The sequence below is a fragment of the Homalodisca vitripennis genome, chromosome 1, assembly GCF_021130785.1.
Source record: "Homalodisca vitripennis isolate AUS2020 chromosome 1, UT_GWSS_2.1, whole genome shotgun sequence".
Lineage (NCBI taxonomy): Eukaryota > Metazoa > Arthropoda > Insecta > Hemiptera > Cicadellidae > Homalodisca > Homalodisca vitripennis.
The window spans coordinates 59,262,340-59,282,267 of record NC_060207.1 but is presented as its reverse complement, the minus strand read 5'-3'; the positions used below and the strand labels follow the sequence as shown (position 1 = coordinate 59,282,267).

Genomic DNA, 19,928 nt, shown 5'->3' with positions numbered 1-19,928 from the left:
CTTTCCTTGTTTATATGTGTGTATTTTACTGTACAAAATGGTGAACAAACTAGTATTTTAATGCCTTCTGTGTTCTTTTATTCTCTACAAGTGGATTTTTGTTATTTCTCTTAAATAATGGTGTTGTTTAGTAGGTGTTAAACGTTTAGTTGTCTGGTAGTAATTAGCATAAGATTACATTTCTCAACTCATACTTACTTGAAACATAAAGATCATGAGTCTTAATCATTAAACTTTACAAGGTTATTGAATCGTTTGTTGAAAAACTAATTACAAAGGATTTTCAGCACAAAATGAGGAACATTGTTATTACCGTATACTTTTATAGCATTTAGAAAATAGTCTATAAAAAACACAAAATTTATATGTTTAAATAACAGTGTACTTTTAAAATACACAAATTAATCTTACACAATTACCAATGTTAAGGGTTTTAAATCTTTACAATTCAACAATAACTTACAACATAAATTCATTTATTTATTTGTGATAAGGAAAGCTATCAACATACTGTTGTTGCATATTTCATCAGCAGACCATCATTGTTTTCTAGGTAGAACTTTAGATCTGTGTATAGTAAAAATATATGTATATTTGTGTTATGTTATATAGAGAGATTCTAATTTGTTAAGTTTGTATTATTGTATTAGTTTGTTCTAGTTATAATTCCATAGTGTCATTTCAGGTTTTGAATAAAAAAAAAAAACGAAGATAACTGTCTTAAATGCAAATACTATTTTAATATCTTGCATACTGTTTTATAAGAAACTACTGACCTCTGTTAGTTGATATTTTAACTTCTGACCACCAGAATTGAAAAAATTTATTTCTTATAACCAATAAATCAATACTATATTTTTAGTGTACTTTGTTGTTTTTCATACCCTCTGAAGATGCATTCGTCTTATTACAATGTTTGTGATGTTTTATCTGAATCTACGTTATAGTTTATATCTATTTCAAAAGTAAAGTTAATTTTCATATGTCCACAACTGCTGCCCTTTATTGGAGCTAAACTTCTTAGTGGTTTTTCAATTAACTTGGCCACACTAATATACCCTACAATATTTGGTATTTAGGGTCATTCTTACTCGGTTTTGAGCACAAAAATCTACTTATGATACCCTTTTTAGGCTGATTTCAAAGATTCAATCTGACAAGAATAAAACTTCAACACTATTAGTGTATCATTAAAAATTAATTAGGAAAGAGTATGTCATTAATATAGAGTTACAGACATCAATTTTACACTTGTTTTATATGGATAAGTGCTTTGAGAAATGTTAGGAACAAATTTGAAAATAGACAAAATTTTAGTTTTTATAAGTTTAACCATTTTACAAAAATTAGTGTTTCATGAATGGAAACACAAATGAAATTTACTCTTCTGGTAAATTTTTTATGCTGATAATAATCTGATGCTTTAACAAAGGACTGCTTTTCATATAACTTCTGGCTTGGCTTAGAAAAATTCGTTAGCATATGAAAATGCCACATCCAAACCAGGATGCAAATGTGCAGGATGTGATTCTGAAGGGAAGCTGTGATGCTAACGTTTCAGTTACCAGGAACTGAATTCTTCCAGTACTTGGAGAGCATCCAAGTCCAGCATCCTCAGTGAAAATTAGAGCATTCACTACAAACAGCTCTTCTCTGAAAACACTCATAGAATTCAGAAAAAATTTAGTCAAAATCCAATGAGTATATCAACTGGGTACACAAGTATTTTTACTTTTACGCATATTCTCAGAAATTAGATCCAATCCCCCACAAAAATGATGCAAGTACAAGACATTTAAATAAATATGCAATCAAGAATAATCACACACCACCAACTACTTCAATCATCTCTCAAACACTACTTATTTGACAGCAACAATTATTAATATTTTTAATAATTACAAGTTCAAAGGTTCAGTCCCACAGCGTCTACATAGTACATGGTATGAAATATGGATAAATTGCCGGCAACTACACAGCAGATGATCCGTATTTTATTATTATTCCATATAAAACATTTCAATTTTAATTAGTCATTTAATTTATGTCGTTCTCCGAGAACTGAACTGTCAATTTTGTTACCAATTTTTCTTAATGTCTTATAATAGTGCTATTATTTCTGTACTTATGAGAAATTTGCACAAAATTATTTTTTGTCGTATTTGTTTTGTGTTGCGATACCATGTTACATTATACGATACAAAAATGTACTTGTATTATATATGAATTTAATTATGAGAAATGGACTGGTAATTTATATATTTATAATTATATATGAGGAAATGACAGTGGCACTGAAAGAGTTAATAACAGTATCAAATACATTAGTTAAAATTTGGTGAGTGAAAAAATATTGTTATATAGAGATCTACAACAATGATCATGAGGAAACCATTTTAAAATAGTCTACATGTTATTAGGCAATGGGAAAAATTAAAAGTGGTTTTAAACTAAATTAAACAGTTGTACCATTTGTTTGTTACTTGTAAAATCTTCAACTCAAACACTTAATTTTACAATTATTTTCAATTTGAATATAATGTTATTTAGTTGTCTGTATCGCACATTTTAACATGGTAGCCATAATTACTGCTTCTAAATAATTTATCCTACTGGTTAACCATTTTTCCCAGTTCCTTATTTTCAAACATAGTGAATTTTAAAATGCTTTGTAATACTACTGGTTACTTAGTTATGTAACAAATAATAACTAATACTGCTGATATTTAATGGCAACTATTGAATAAGAAACTAAATACTACATTTTGGAATACAGTTTTCTGAGTAGTAAGTATCTAGAACAGTTCTTTGTACGTCCTGTTTGTTACGTTACTGCAATCAGTTTCCAGTTTGATTGTTTTTAATCAAAAGAAATAACATAAAATTCATTAAGATACCTTATCTAAAGACAGGCAAAATTATAGTACTATGAGTTGTAGGCATTATAAGTAATAATTGGAGGAATCTTGAAATCAGACTGACATATTTTAACAAATTTGTGTATACAAGGGTGACTAAATCCAATTCCGTAGCCACAAAAACTCAGGGATTTGACATTTTTAACACAGTTTCTTTATTTAATGATGGAAACACAACTCACTGCAGAATTAATTCTTAAGACTATAATAGGCCTGCAACGATGCAGGCTATGAGAATGTTGGACTTTGAAGTGAGCTGTGTTGAAAAACCTGTGTCCAAGTATTAACAGTAGGCTAGAAGACAAGCAAAGATCATAAAAAAGAAGCAAGAAGCATGTAAGCTGCATATTATGTTGTAAACATAAACTAAGATTTAGCTATTTCCCAAAACTTGAGATTTTTACTTCATTTTCTTCAGTATTGGTTACATTGACTTCATACTGTTAATTCAGATATTTTACACCCTGATACTTTTTTGAGCAGATTCAACAAAATTGGTTTGTAACAAAAATAAAAATTAACAGAAACTCAAAATTCTAATAGAATTTATAAAAAAGAGTTTTGTAACAACTAAATATTTTTAAATTTGTACAAAAAAGCTTTAGTTACCTATGAAGATCCAGATATTTTATAAAACGTTTCATAATGATTGGGACAAATGGTTTCCAAGGAAATGTTCCTTAAATACCAGATGAAACGAAGATTAACCAGACTTTTCTTTTAGAACGTTTGTCAGGAAGAAATATATTTTTGAAAAGATTTTATTTTTCTATACAATCTCCTCTTTCATTTACACATGTCTCCCACCAAATCAGAAGTTTTATAATGGTGTCATCAAAGAATGAAGTGCATGAATATTTGCACTCTTTAATCGCTGTCAAAGTGGTGACCTCTTAAAATTCTTTATAAACAAAGTTTAAGCTGAAGTCATTCGGATGACAGATTGGGACTGTAAGGTGCATGTTCAATTGTTTCCTAATGACTTTGATCCAATCTTTCTTTACTCAGTGCAGCTGTGTGTGGTCAAGTTTCGTCATGGAACAAAATTGCTTTTAAAACAGGCAAAACCACACCTTTTTCTTTGGCCAATAGGAAAGTTTCACGATCATTAATTCTACACCACTCATAGAGCAAGGCAATAAGCAGCCTCTACAGTCCCAAAATAATGTAGCAAAAACTTTTCCTGCAGAGAGACAAGTCTTGACTTCAGGGTCAGTATGCATGGTTCCCGTTTTCCACTGACCCTCAGTCATTGAAAAATTATGTGCACCAGTCAATAGACTTGGGTTTTTGAAAGAGTGTTTCTGCAAACTTTGCAGTTAGCAGGTTTTACACCCTTCCGGGACAAAAATTTGATAATAATGTGTTGCTCAACAGATAACTTATAGCCTGTCTAGTCTGGTGAGCCACACAGCCCTCCCCTCCACTTCTCTTGACATCTACACCCAACATAGATAAGAATACACTACGCAACTCACTTCATCTATAAAGTTTAAATGACTTGTTGATATTTGATTGACCATCTTATAAACATGTGCTCTTATAGGATTCCTGCCTTACCTCTATGAACAGCAATATTGCACAAGAGTGAAGTATAACATACATAAATACAATCACGAACTGTAACAACTGCAAATGTTACAGTGGTAAAACACTAAGTGGTTCTCTTTGGCATTGGTGCCATTCACGCTGTAGCAAAAGTGACAACTCCTTTCCATTAAAATGGTTCTAACATGTACCAACTCAAGATAGAGAGTATGGTTATTTAACTTTCAGATTTTCCAGTTTTCACATTATCCAGCCTGCCACAGTAAGTTGGATAATCAGGGGTCTACTATAATATATATATATATATATATATATATATATATACATATATATATGTATAAGTGGTTATATATGTATATGTGTTATACACATATATATGTACACACAGAATACACATATATGTGTGTGTGTGTGTAATAATAATCTCATACAATCTTTTGGTCACAGTGATACAATTTTTAAATTACAATTTCCATTGATATGGTAGATCCATTAATTTTAATCCGTTGTGGATAATGAAATTATTTTTAGGGGAGCCAATAACTGGATGGTCTGAAATACCCCCCAGGTGGGAAGAGTTGGGGAGTACTCCCCACAAAAAGTTTTTAAGAATGGGTCTTTAAAAGACGTTTTAAAATTATTTTGAGACTTTTTTCTTAATGTTCATTATTTATTCGAGTGAGCTATGCCAATACCAAATAATGTACAAAAGTTATGAGTCAAAAATTGTGTAAAACATACATATATATATATATATATATATATATATATATCAATCTCCGTAAGAGGCAAATAGTTTTTTTATTCATTTGTATTTCAGGGGAGGGGGGCTCCCTCCCCTTTTATTCTCCCTTAATCTTAATTGTTAATAAATGACAAAATAACAGTGAAATACTTTTAATATTAGCCACAAAATAGATGGTAGTTACAAAGGTAAAACATATTCAACTTACATTAGTTAATACATTATCAATTATCTGTAAAACTTTCTCTTTGAACACCAACTTCTGATGTGGATTCATCTCCGCCATGTCAGGAAGAAGGCTGAGCAGATACCGGGTCTCAGTCCTAGCCATCAGCTGTTTGATGGTGTCACACTCACAGATTGGTCTGTCATCAGCAAATGGACCCACAATATTGCTCAGGTGTGAGTTCTCTCTTACGTCATCCCCACTATTGTTACTGAAGGGATCATAATGGTCCTCAATGTTATTGCTTACAATGCAACAGTCGTCACCGCTGTTTATCATAATATTACTGTTTTTCAACTGTGGAATTTCATTGGGGTGTGAAACTTCTTGAACATTGGCTGTTTTATTACTTTTGTTTCTTGATTTATCAACTTTATCTTGTACTGAAATTACTTCAATTGTTTCTCCTCGCTTCATCATGAAGACACATCAATGTTGACACAGCTCTACTTTGAATTGTTGAATGTTATTTTTGTACTTCCTGTTGAAAATAAAAATACAAAATCAGTGTTGCTGAGAACTTTTTCAATAAAAATAGCAGAATAGCTATAGCAGATCATTCACTGAGTTTTAAAATATTAAATGGGCTTGTGCTTATATAACAAAAATTTTACATTTGTATCAACACTTAAGAGAGTAGACGATTTATATAGATGATAAAAATGAAAAAATACCTATGTGAAAAGTATACAGTAGTAACTGGATATGTTTTTTCCTCCCTTCTTTTTAATGGTTTTTTATGTAATGCAAAATTATCTGATACACCACAAATACAAGGATAAAATAAGTTTAAACAACATTCTAAATTTAAACTTTGAAGATAATTTGTGGATGAAGATTTTTGTTATTAATTTTACTAAATTAAAAACAACACAACATATGAGTTATTCACAAATTTTAATAAGTGGCATTCTTCTTCTCAATCCACAAAAAGTAATGTAAATGTGCGACTATAATAATATAAAACATATTATTTGAAAGGAACTTTAAATAAAACAACCTCACATTAATAAAATCCCATTGATAGACTTTTAAACAGTATAAATTAATGAGATATAATAGACAATAGACAACTCTTTATTTGACATATTCATAGAGAACAGCCATGCGTCATTATTATATAAGGTTCAGTATCAATTATTTATACGTTGAATGAGGTATTCAGGAATTACCCCTCCGAGTAGAACGGTCGATCCAGAAGCCATGCTGTCAGCTGTTTCTTGAGGCGCTTTGGATGTTCCCTCCTTAGGTGCTCTGGCAGGTTATTGAAGAAGAGGGCATCTTTGTAGGTGGGTTTTTGTTCCGACAGACTCAGGTGGTGTTGGGGAAGTGAGAAGTTTGCTGAAGAAGTTATACTGCTGAAGATCTCTATGTCTCGGCTGCATTGTTGAAATAGTGTCCATAATTGTTTCCCTGATGTAAAGTGAAACTGCTGTTAGAATTTTCAGCTCTTTAAAAGGTTCTCTGCAACTGTCCCAATAGTTAAGATCTGCTAGGCATCTAATCGCTCTTTTCTGCTTTAGAAGCACCCTTTCTAGGTTGTTTTTTATGCTCCTCCCCATGTTGCAATGTCGTAGCTTAGGTGTGACTTGAAAAGGGCAAAGTAGGCAACTCTGGCTGAGTCCGGGTTACATACTTGCTTGATTCTGCGGATGACATAGAGGCCTGAGCACAGCTTCTTGCAGAGTTGGTCTACGTGAGGTTTCCAGGAGAGCTTTGAGTCGATTATGATGCCTAAGTATTTTGTGCTGTTTTGTGTAAGTAGTCCAGGTAGTGATATGGTTGTGTTATTGGGTCTGGTGGTGAAGGTCATCAGCACTGTTTTACTTTCATTTAAAACTAGATCGCTGGTGGAGCAGTATTGTTTGGTTCTCTGGAATTGTAAGTTTGTTTTATCTTCTAGCATTTCAAGTGTTCTGTCTGTAAACGTTAGGACAGTGTCGTCTGCGTACATAAGGGTGTGTCCATTTTCTGTTATCCATCCTGGCATGTCATTTGTGAGAAGCAGAAATAGGACTGGTCCCAGTACCGAATCCTTGTGGTATACCCCTTTGTACATCATCAGTTCTGGAATGGGCCTTGTATTTTGTGTTGTTTTTTTACATAATTTATTTCCACAAGTTGTTTTCTTTTACTAAGGTAACTGGCAAACCATTGTTCTGCTCTCCCTCTCACACCCAGGTTCCTTAGCTTGAAGAGTAAGAGATCATGGTTCAGGCAGTCGAAAGCCTTACTAAAGTCGAGAAACAGGCTAGTAGCAGTGCAACCTTCTTCTAGTTGATCTAAAATATGTTTTGTTAGCTGAATTATGGCTGTGGTGGTAGATCTGCCTTTCAGGAATCCATGTTGCTGTTTATTGAGGAGGTTGTGTTGTTCAAGGTAGAGTAGGAGTTTGTTAAGTATTGCCTTTTCAATGATTTTCGAGAATGTTGAGATCAGGGAGATTGGCCTGTAGCTATTTCTTTCAGTGGTTGGTCCAGTTTTGTATTTTGGGTAAACTTTTGCAATTTTCAGTTTGTCTGGGAAAACTCCTTGTGAGAATGACTTTTTTATTAAGTCTGTCAAGGGTAACAACATTTAATATTTACAAGATTTTATCACTTTGGCTGGTATTTCATCAATTCCGGCTGAGTTTTTCGGTTTTAGGGAGTCAACGGCTGTTTGGACTTCGTCCTGCGTGGCTGGTCTGAGCTGGAAGATTTGATTTGTTGTTGATGAGTCTGGTAACATATTATTTCTTGTGTTATTACTATTTTGAATTGTCCTTTCAGCTATTGTTGAGAAAAAGTCATTCAGATAGTTTGAAACTTCCATTGGGTCGTCTACTATTTAATCGTTAATTTGTAAGTGAAGTGGTTTGTCTGGACTGCATTTAACTTTTTTCACAGTTTATTGTACGCCAGAGTGCTTTTGATTTATTTTCTGCTCTGTTGATGTGGTCTGTAGCATTTTATTTCCTTAGCATTTTGTTGTTGGTCATATTCCTTTTTCTTTGCAGCTGTTCTAACTTTGTCTTCTGCTAGTCCTGTAGTCTGCTCCATTTCCAGGGCTTTTATGTACTCATCCTTAAGTTTAGTACATTCTTGATCCCAGCACTGAGTTTTCTTTGGTTGTATGGCTCTTGACGTTTTTAGTGGGCATACATAGTTTAGTATGGACTGAATTATGTTATGGAATTTGTTGTAGGCTTTATCTGCATCATGAGTTAGAATCCAACTTTCCCAGTTTTGTACCTGTAGTTGTATTTTGAGTAGGTCTATTGCTTTTTTGTTGAAAATTCGTTTTTTTTTTCTTTAATGTTGTTTCTGGCAGGTTTTTTGGTGATTACTGTGGCTAGTTGTGCTGTGTGGTCTGATAGCCCTGATACTATAACTGATGTCTGTATTTGTTGAGGATCAATGTTTGTACATATCAAGTCTATTGCTTTTGCTGTCTCTCTGGTGACTCGTGTGGGCGGTAGGTTCAGTCTTGTGATGTTGAAAGGTATTAGGAATTCCTCTATTTTTGTTTTCTCACTGCTGTCAACTAAATTGTCCACGTTGATATCACCAATTATTATTATTTGTTTACCAGCACCAAGTGCTCTGTCAAGTTGATCTGAGAGGATGTCTATAGCTTGTTCTAGGTTTCCGCTTGGTGGCCTGTAGACTCCCAGCACTATAAGTGTTTGCCTGCTCAGCTTCAGTTCAAAGATAGCAGTTTCACAGGTCAATTCTGTTTCCTCTCCACTTGTGCTTATGCGTGACACATACTTTTCCAAATTATTTTACTGCCAACCACTCCACCACTAGCCAACCACTCCACCCTTGACATGGTGTTTCCTAGAGAATCCTCCGATAAAAGTATAGCCTTAAAAGTATATTTAGGAGATTTTCATTAGACAGGCCATGCTCCGTTATTATGATGAAGTCCGGGTTTTTTGTCTTGAAGGAAGTGTACCAGTCTGTCAATTTTGTTGGATAGCCAGTTGATGTTTTGGTGTGCAATTTTCAGTAGTGATTTTCTGTCAGGTGTTTGGGCTTCTAGATAATTGAGTTTTAGTGGGGCCATACTGCATTCTAGAGTTGTATTTTGTGTCTTTCTTTGGATTGGGGTTGCTGATCTAAAAAAATATGTTGTGGGATTTGGGTTGGGTGTGCACTTTTTTATTTTATTTTTGTTTGTAGCCATAGTGTTTTGTCATGTGTTCCAGGTAAAACGCAATGAGTTTCAGGAAGAAGTCCTAATAGTCTTCACCGTTTCTCCTCAGCTTTGAGTTTAGTGGTGGGGCGTTGCTTAACTTCATTTTCGTCTCTAAGTTTGCAGGTTTTTTGGGGTCCAAGGGCATTTGATCTTTCAGCAGCTTTTACTACTTGTAGAGAGACACTAAACATATTTATCTTCCTTCTTCTGGTTGATTGAGGAGTGCATGCTCTTTTCTGAGTAGTTGGGCTGCGCTCTTGTAATAAATTATATATATATATATATATATATTTGTATATATAGTCACAAAGGTAGTTATAGCAAATATTATATGTTAATTTATTTCTATTATTTCTATTTGATCCTTCAATTAACCCTTCCCACGCTGTAGACAGACATATTAGAATGGTATACGTAGACCAAAACGCCAAATACAGTTATATGATATTCTAGATTATGTCTCTTGGAGAATTTTTTAGTTCACAAAGACCTTCGAAATGCTCGGTAACCGGTTGCCAAGGAAGTACTTATAAACGGCCTTCACTCTGTGGCAGGGAAGGGGAGCGCACTTTGTCTAACTCCGACCACTTGCTTGTTAGTACCAGTTCTGTGTCTCCTTCAAAGCCATAACCAAACATATCCGTGGCGTGTATTACTGCTTTCTCGGTTGTTACGAGTGCTCGTCTACTACGTATCTTGTTTTTTGCAAAGTGTAATTAAACTGAAAAGTTTAATTACATTTTACAGTGGAATTAAAATTTATTTGAAATAAATAGTTATGTAAATAGTTCTTTTTGTATCTATAAATGCACTAATTTTAAGTAAAATGCCCTGTTTTATACTTTTTTTGCTTTTACCTTATATAATTTAGCTATAATAAAAATTAGCTTTGAACTCAAAGAAACATATTTTTTTTACTTCTGGTGTTATAGGAAAGTTAATGGCTATTATTAGTGGCGTGCGAAGAGTGGCGTTAAACTGTAAATAACAATACTGGGGGGGCTCAAATCCCTCTTCATAGATCTCTACATAAAGCAGCCCCTACCCCTGGACCCTACCCGTCCAGAATATCTTCCCACTCCAGAAGTAGTGGAAAGTTCCTTTAAGGATCAAGTGCAATTTCTCAGCTTCTTGTCATAGGGGCCCAAAAAAAAATTAAAACTATATTAATATTTTTGTTTGTGTATGTACCTTGCTCCTGCTCTTTGCCTCTTTCTAGAAACATATCTATACCCTAAGTGTACTTACTTTATCATCTATATATATAAAAATGAATGTTTGTATGTTTGTCCTTTATGGAATCGTGAACTATTGGACCGATCATGATGAAAATTTGTACGTATATGTATTTTTCCACGGAGAAGGTTTATAAGCTATGCCCATCCCTTTCCCGATTCAGGATTCCGCCCCACTGGTTACAGAAATACCCATAAGAAATGCATTGCAGCAAACATATGTTAACGTCTTTTCAAATTTTTAATCAGCTGTTCTTTGTAAACATATATTACACTTATAGTTTTAAAGCATAGAGTAAGCTTAAGAGAAACGACAAATTTTGTTTAAACTGTTTTTGCAATCACTGTTAAACATAGACTTTACTATCCAGATAATACAATTCAAATTTGACGTAAAAATTCACCTTTAACTGCAATATTTATTTAATATAAACCATGCTCATGCTTGATCAGAAGAGTAATGCAGATATCATAATTACTATCTTACGTTGGCTACAAATATAAAGAATGTTATAAAATCAACCTTAGTTGTTTTTTTTTGACAGAAGTATGGTTCTCAAAACTCCGTGTGTACATATTCTCTCGATCGAGACAACAAAGCAAGCTCAATCGTGGCATCGGAGATATAACTAATTTAATCTAAAATTTATTATAGTAAAAAAAAAAATTTACTAAGTAATATAAGGACTTCGGTTCTTAAGATTTGCGTGCGAAGCCGTGGGTAACAGCTAGATAGAGGCAGGAATATGGTACATACCTTCATAATACGCCCAAGAGGCTCACGATGGAACGACTATCAATTATCTCAGCAATGTTTAGAATGTGATAGAAAAAGAATAAGTGAATATAGTGTACTGTTTTCAACGGGAAATTGCGTACGAAGCCGCGGGCAACTTTTGCAAAAAATTATTGAAATGCGCAGCAAAGCGCGCCGGGCCCGCTAGTCTATATATAAATGAATGTTTGTGTGTTTGTCCTTTATGGAACCGTAAACTATTTGATTGATCATTACGAAAATTTGTATGTATATGTATTTTTCCACGAAGAAGGTTTCTATGCTATGTCTATTGATGTAAATCGCCTCCAGGTGGCGTTGCCAAAGATAATAGTTTTCAAAGCGCCTGCACATTATAAACTGCAATTACGAGACAGTTACGAATATTTAATAGCCAAACACTATTTGAAGGCGCTAAGTTATGATGTATATTTGTCTTGAAGATAAATTTCTGGTTGAACTTAAAGCTTGAGTGTTAGACCACTTTATAATAAAACACATGTACGTGTACAATGGCTATAAACATATACATACTTTCTTGATCGTGGCAACAAAGCAAACTCTACATCAGCGTTGGAAATATAATTTACTTGAGCCAGAAGTGCACATACAGGGGTAACACTTACGAAAAGCGTGCGAAGCCGCGGGAAACAGCTAGTTACAAATAAAATCAATATAAACGTAACTACCCATGTACTATAAAAAATATACCTGTGTTATTTTTGGTATTTATATCTAACCCTGAACAAACATGGTTAAAATGTTATGATTTAATACAAAACAAATAAACAAAATACTTTTGAAATTAAGTTCCAGAGTGGAACGTAAAAATATTAGTACCAATATGCTTTCATAAAATCCCAAATTAAATTTTTGAGGTACAACAGCACTGAGAATTATCTGATGACACAAAATCTACTGTAGCAGCAGCTATCCAAGAAGAGGATAACGAATTAAAATGAGAGATGGCTAACAATGCTGGAGACTACTAACACATACAACCACACTATACGGACTCATATAAAACATTTTTGCTGTAAATAAACCAATATTATTTAGTTTATTAAATAACATAATCTATATTATTACTGAATAGTCTATTCACTTCTAGAAAAACACATACCCAGGTATTATTTTTATTAAATGGCTCTTTATAACTAAGGTAAATTACTTCCATGAGTTACAGGGAGTAATAGTACTGAGTGCCAATTCAATGATTTGTTGTCAATAGACCATCGAGCAGCCAATGCACAAATTTATAACAAAAACATCTGGAAACTTGACACTGAAAGTACTACAATAAGTAACATTCTGTACTGAAATTGTGGCAAGTATTTTGCTGTCCCACCATTATCAAATTGATGTTAGTAATGGTAATATTTTAAATTTATAAATTATTAGTATTTTGATTGGAAATTAAAACATTTTATAGGCGTAACTGTTTCAATTCCTTAATTTTTCAATTTCAACGTTTTTTAAATGAAATAATACTGAAAATCATGTTCTTTTCTTTAACTTTGCTGTTAAAATGTTTTAAATTATATATAAAATTTAGTTGTGTTATAAATAAATATATGTAAAGAGGCTACCAATCCATTTACAAAAATACTTTTTCAGTTTTAGGTCAGACATTTTTTATTTTTTCCAGAAATATATTTTTCATTGTATTTTTGTATTACAGATCTTAACAATTTTGATATTTTAAAATCACAAGTAAGCCAATCTTGTTGATGTTCCCCAAATCAGAATACACAGTGAACATAATTCTTCTGCTAAATGTTCTGTGCACTCTCTGTTCTTGTGTTGTTAAACATCAGTGTTTAAACATATTACTTCAGTTGTTTTTTCAGATACCAAAATCAGTTTGCGTCGTCACTTCACCAGGAATTGTAGACATTTGATACTACAACAGCCATATAAGTTATATATAACAAAACCGGCCATTTATAGATTATTTTGCAAACATTGCTTTAAGGTGGTGCAATCGATTTTGTGTCGAATAAAAAAATGTTAGTCATAAACCTTCAAGATACCCTTCCTGATGACAGAAAAAGAACAAAAAAAGGTTTGTGTCACTTCACAAGGGATTGTTGACATTTGAGGTAGTATGTTGGGTCATTACTGTAATCAGGTCCATTAGAAAACAACTGAAGATAAAGATGTGAAATTTTTATAGTAGGTATGTGAAATATGACCAGTGGAATGACAGCTTGTTTTAATTTTAAAAAAATTCACCTAATATTAAATATTACAAAAAATTTTAATTTTACATATTTTTTATTTATAAATACAAATATACATATTATATATATATATATATATATATATTATATATATATATATATATATATAATGATATATTAATGTTTTAAATATGTAAAGCATTGAAAATATGATGTGAAAATTACAATAGAATAGACTGTATTAACATCAGCGCTATAAAACAAGAGCGCTTTACACAACCCCTGAGCTATATGCTTTCAAAATGTTAATTTTTTTAATGATATAAATGAATAATAAAAAACACTAACTTAATTGGAATAACGGTTTAAAGTGATGCAATCGGTGTCAGGTTGGAATAAATGGTCCAACCGTCTACCTAATACATTATCTATCTATAAATTAATATAAAGTAAGGAAAAATAAAAACATCCCTTTCGGCTCTGTTGGAAGAAAAATAGATTTCACATGAAGCTTTCACCTCGAAATGTCGAATTGAAGATGCATTATAGGTTTAGATTTTTAATTTTCACAACACTGATGGAACAATAATTCTCATTTTTGGCATGTTAATATAATTGTAACACTTTAAACTCTTCATAATCATGAAACCTCATAAGTCAAGAATTGTTATAACCATAAAAATTTCTTTGTAAAAATACGGGCTTCATTTAGTTACAACTAATAGGAAAATATGTTTGTAATGTTGAAGATATGTTTGTTCTTTGGTGAATCAATGTTTTGAAGATTCTTACTCCTTTACTAGTAACATATTCGTTTCATGTGTATAGGATGATGGCTACCGGCTCAGTCCTGATACTTTTGTCCTAGTTTCTGCCGCAGTGAAGCCCATCCTGCAAGGTATCTATGAAGGACTTGTTGCTTAAAGTGGTGCTAACTGGTTAAGAACCCTTACACTGAACATGAAATTACATCATCCTCAAATCCATAATTGGTTAAAGTTGCAGCGCTTTACTGTGGCTATGCCATAGAAAGGAACGGCAGTGCCGAAGCTATGGAAAAAGCCCATGCTTTGGATGAAGTCACGTTCAAGAGATCTGTTGCCTCCATAAACAAGGAACATTTCCTTCTAATCTGGTTATCTGGTTATTACTCCTCCGTCATTTGGAGACACTCAGTCATAAAAAGTATGTGATTCACAGTCCTGGTAATGGTAGGGTCAAACAATCTCTTTAGTGCGTACAAGTACTATTATCTAGAGCTAGATTTAGAGCATTTCAGCGACTGCCTGGAGTATGTGGTCATACTCATTGGGTTGAACTTTTTAACAGATGGCATCTATGTTATCGCTCTCCGCCATTGTTAATTTCTGTTACCAGGGTTTGTTGTGAACACTAGAACAAATGTCATGACATAATATGCATTCTACACAGCATGTGATGCTAAGTAGCCTGGGTCCACAAAGGATTACCAACTCGTCATAGACACAAGTGTTTCATAACAGTACAGAATTATTCTAGCTGATTCGATCTCATTATGATCTCATCAGGTAAGAATAGGAAGCAGATTTCAACATCCATCTCACAACAGCATCAAGACTTGAGTGGAGCTCAAGAAGAAGGAGTAAAAGAGTAAGAATCTTCAAAACATTGATTCACCCTTCTCACACAACAAAAAGGTATCTTCACTTCGTGAGATGGTATCTTGGAAAGAAATTAAAAACTGAAACAATATAAAAACTTTTTTTTTAAATAACCAATGGGAGCATGTTTATCATAGGGTGCATGTAAAACATTCTTAAGCCTAAAAGGTGTATTACTTGCAATTCTAAATAAATTTCTTTGTATTTTTAATGGTATGCTTAGACATACTTTTAAAGAGCATATTTGTAGTATGAAATGTTAATAATTTGCATAAAGGTTCGTAACAAAGGCAATTTTATTTCTCTACATCAGTTTATAGGGTTAAAGATTTGAATGAATTTTTGAAGATGCTAAAACTGCCCTGCTCATCCAGAAAAGTGACTCATGCTTTTAGGACTTAGAGTACATAAAAAATACAGGAAATATCTAACCTTGCTCCTTGCAAGAAATGTAAAATATTGTTTTTATTTATGTTTGAAGCATCTGTCACAATTATGTGTTTATACATCGATGTTGGTGCAATTCACTCCATGGCATTTGGTTGAGTGTTTATAAATATTTTTCAATTTGTCTTATGGGTAGCCCTGATGACAATAAGAAAATAGCAACGTAAATAGATTTGTAAACCAACTGAGTACAATCATATGAAAATTTAACATGTGACATCTTATTGATACAGTAAAAAGAAAAATAACAGAGTTGAGAGTAAATGTTAAAAGCCAGTGACAAAATTCACACTATCTCATTGTAGTATCCTCTCTAGCTCACCAGAGCTTTTATTATTTGAGCACTGCTATAGAACCTAACTTAATTAACAAAAATGTAAATGTATTATATGGCAAGATCAATCTCAAAAAAATTTAAGAACACATATTTTTAATTTTAAAATTATTTTTGGGAGGATTAAATAAAATTCAAACTATGCAAACATAGTCAGATTTAAAGAACATTCCAAATGGAAAAGACTGAGCTCTTTAGCTTTAACAGATTTGTATGCTATGTTGTTTATAAAATACTGAGACATGACCAAAAGCTACCTTTTAGTGGATTTAAAAGCTTGTTACTCAAAAACCAAACAGCAGAAAAATTTAGAATTTAGCATTTTAAACTAGTCTTGGTAAGTATACCAATACAAATAAGCAAAATTTAAGACGTCAAGGTCCAAGATTATTTTTTCATTGATTTATTTTAAGTGCAATAACCATTCAAGATGAAAGTAGGAAAGATGAAATAACAAAAAAGTAACTAAGACATAATTCTCTGTCCCTATCTATAATTTTAATAGCGCAATATATCAACTTCCATATTTTTGCTTTTCAAACTATTAGTGGGTAGACTTTAATAAGTGGCCTACACTCGTTATTCAATTGTTTTTATCTGAAGGAATAATTCGATATTACAATTTATTTAACTTAGCATATAATTTCAACTTGTGTTAGTTTTAGTAATTTTAATGTAAACAATAATCATAAAGAAGTAACTGATATTTTGAGACTTTGAAAATGGCGATGAATATGAGGAAAATAGCCTAGTAAGATATTTCTCACAAGTGACGAGATTTGTTTAATTCGCTTCAATATGTGGGTTTGGCTCCTGGTAACCCATGGGGAGAATTCTTTACTTAGTGTTAAATTTATGTTTTTAAAGTTGTAATGTGAGAGATTCTTCTTGTTACAATAATTTATTATGACTCTTATTGTGTACAATTTTTACATATCGAAGTTGGATAATATATCTAATTGTTCGATGAAAACAACTGAATAATGAGTGTAGACCTCTTATATATAGAGTCTCCCCCTATTAGTTACTTCTTGTTGTTTATTGCTTACATTAAACTTGCTATAACTAATAATTGAAATCATATGCTAAGTTAAATAAATTATAATAACGAATATTTAATTTAATATTAATATTTAATTTTGAACAACAACTAACCTTAAAGTGTTGGCATTGTTATAAATTTCAAGTATAATTTATAATACATAAATAAAAACACACATTTTATATCATATAAATCCTTCCACAAAAAATATGTTCCTAAAAATGAAACATAATCAATAATTAAAAAAGCACTTAAACTCCTAAAATAAACAACTCTCTGGATACCTTTTTTTATTTATTTATTCATATTTCGTACTGCAGTCTGCAATCCACTATTTTACAATCACATTGATAAACGACGGATCAAAGACCGCTAAGGTACTGACGCTGCCTTTAATGTCACAAACATAAATATTTCACGTATATAAATATATATATATATATATATATATATATATATATATATATATATATATATATACACACACACACGTTGGGTAATAACAAATTACTTATTACTTATACACACACACACACACACACACACACACACACACACACACACACACACACACACACATTAGGTGATACAGCCAAAAATGTATGCACATTTTAAAGCCATTAAGTATACACAGAATCCTATGAATAATGAAATTGTGATATACTCTGATTGCCAATCTGTAATATTTTCTATTAAAAATCTATGAGGATAAAGGACTCGTAATGGTGTCCCAGACATGCGGGAATAGCTGAATATAAAATAGTAGACTCATTGGCTGGTGTCAACGCTAAGAAATTCTTAATTCTGTAAATAAGGAATTCTTAAAGTATCCATGGTTTAAGAAATCAAATATTAATAGACCAAATTGTCAATATTTGCAGAACACGACTGAGACATGCCGATATAAACACCTGCTTCCATAGAATTAAATGCTATTTTACTACTCTGTGCCTGAAATGTTCATTAGGAAAAATGAAACATAGGACCATCTTTTCATTCATTGTCCTAGATATACTTATGAAAGAGATAAATGTTTAAGGCACAAAAAAGATATCATCAATAATAATCATACAAGGCTGAAAAAAATAATTAAGGACACTGACCATGTTGTTTACAGAACTTAACAATTTCCTGAGAACAATACAAAAATAGTTTGAAGAAAACAGAATAAAGTTACAGGTTACATTAAATACATGAGTGTTTATTGTTGGATTCTTTAATCTATGGCCTTTCCTTTTAAGAGTTAGGACAGGACCTGGTCGGCCCCTAGCATAGATTATGCGGCCCCTTCATTTTCTCCTTATAATGTTCCTAGACGCTAAGTAGGACACAAAAGAAACACGAATGTTTGTAACTAACATCACAATGTACTTATTAACAATTTCTTTTCGGATACCTAAATTTACCAGATATCAGACTCAATGCTCAGAAGGATTCGAAAATAATGAAGAAAAATTAACTTCGTAGCCTTATGATAAAATCCAGGTTGAAAATTGTTGGCTAACGAAAACAAAAAAGAAGATTCTTGATAATACTATCCTGTATTTTCTGATTTTACATCCTGTAGAAATTTATCCATCTTATTGTAACCTACAAACAAAAGTATAGATAGTAAAAAAAATAGGTCACATATATTCACGAACATATAAATTGCTAGCTAACAGTGTTCAAATATATATAAGTTGTACAATTATAACCATTCAATGTGTCAGATGTGTAGCAACCACAAACCAGTGCATAACGGAGCTGTATGGATATTAATTTCTTACCACGCCTAGTTGAGGGGAAAAAAGTCATGCAAGAATGAAGTGTTCTGTATTGTATAATTTTCATGTAGAAGACTGAGACTCAACCCAATAACTAGTGATGCGCGATTGCGAGAGGTTAATACAATCGAAATGTTCCTTCTCGAGAGGTTCTGCTTAACGATTGTTTCGATTGCTTAGCGAGAGGTCTTTACAATCGAAAGGTTTCTCTCGATTGTTGCATTCGTTAAGCCAATTTGTTATTGATTACTTTTCACGAGCCTGTCTCAAACTATTTTTTATATTTACGTTCTATATATTGGTTTGCATCACTCTCTACTTTATAGTGTCTAGTCAAAATGTAAATTATAATTCTTCAAGCATTAAGATTGAGTATATTATCTTGAATTATAATAAATAGCTTTTCTTGGTTATTATTTTATTATATTAAATGTTTTTATTTTGTACCATGTTATTTTTTGGATGTTTTACCGTTCATACGTCATTATTGTAACGTGAATAAGCGTTTAATGTAGTATAAATGTTAAATGTAGCTGCTAATATAATAATTCATTAAATAAACTCGGAAGTCAAGTCAGTAAAAAAAAGTAACTGAATTAATTTATATTTCAGTTAAATCCTTCTGTCGATCGGCAAACATATCTCCCTTAGAATTTCTATTGCCTAGTTAAAGAATGGAATAGATCGTACACGTAAACGTAAACATCCTAGAAACCTCTCGGTTGGAACCTCTCGTCAAGCGTGTATGGTGTATCGCAAAAAAAAAAGTTATGGATCATGGAATCAAACATTTCGTCAAACACTTCGAATGCCCGGTACGAGAAGAGATGTCGTGTCGCAATGAAACAATCGCTAGGGACATCTCGGCAAGAACCTCTCGTTAAGGG

At 32.4% G+C, this 19,928-nt stretch overlaps 1 protein-coding gene across 3 annotated transcripts; it reads right to left on the bottom strand.

The window, feature by feature from the left end:
• Positions 1-5,347: 5,347 nt before the first annotated feature.
• Positions 5,348-17,639, bottom strand: LOC124362539. Of its 3 annotated transcripts, none has more exons than XM_046817149.1 (2): positions 17,560-17,639; positions 5,348-5,918 (listed from the first exon to the last, which is right to left on the bottom strand). In XM_046817149.1, exon 2 carries the CDS (start codon positions 5,855-5,857, stop codon positions 5,411-5,413), a length of 447 nt encoding a protein of 148 aa, XP_046673105.1. In that variant the 5' UTR covers positions 5,858-5,918; positions 17,560-17,639; the 3' UTR covers positions 5,348-5,410. The 3 variants fall into 3 exon arrangements, with proteins under 3 accessions (XP_046673105.1, XP_046673098.1, XP_046673114.1); XM_046817142.1 differs by lacking the exon at positions 17,560-17,639 and adding an exon at positions 17,389-17,544; XM_046817158.1 differs by lacking the exon at positions 17,560-17,639 and adding an exon at positions 15,885-16,035.
• Positions 17,640-19,928: the final 2,289 nt, after the last annotated feature.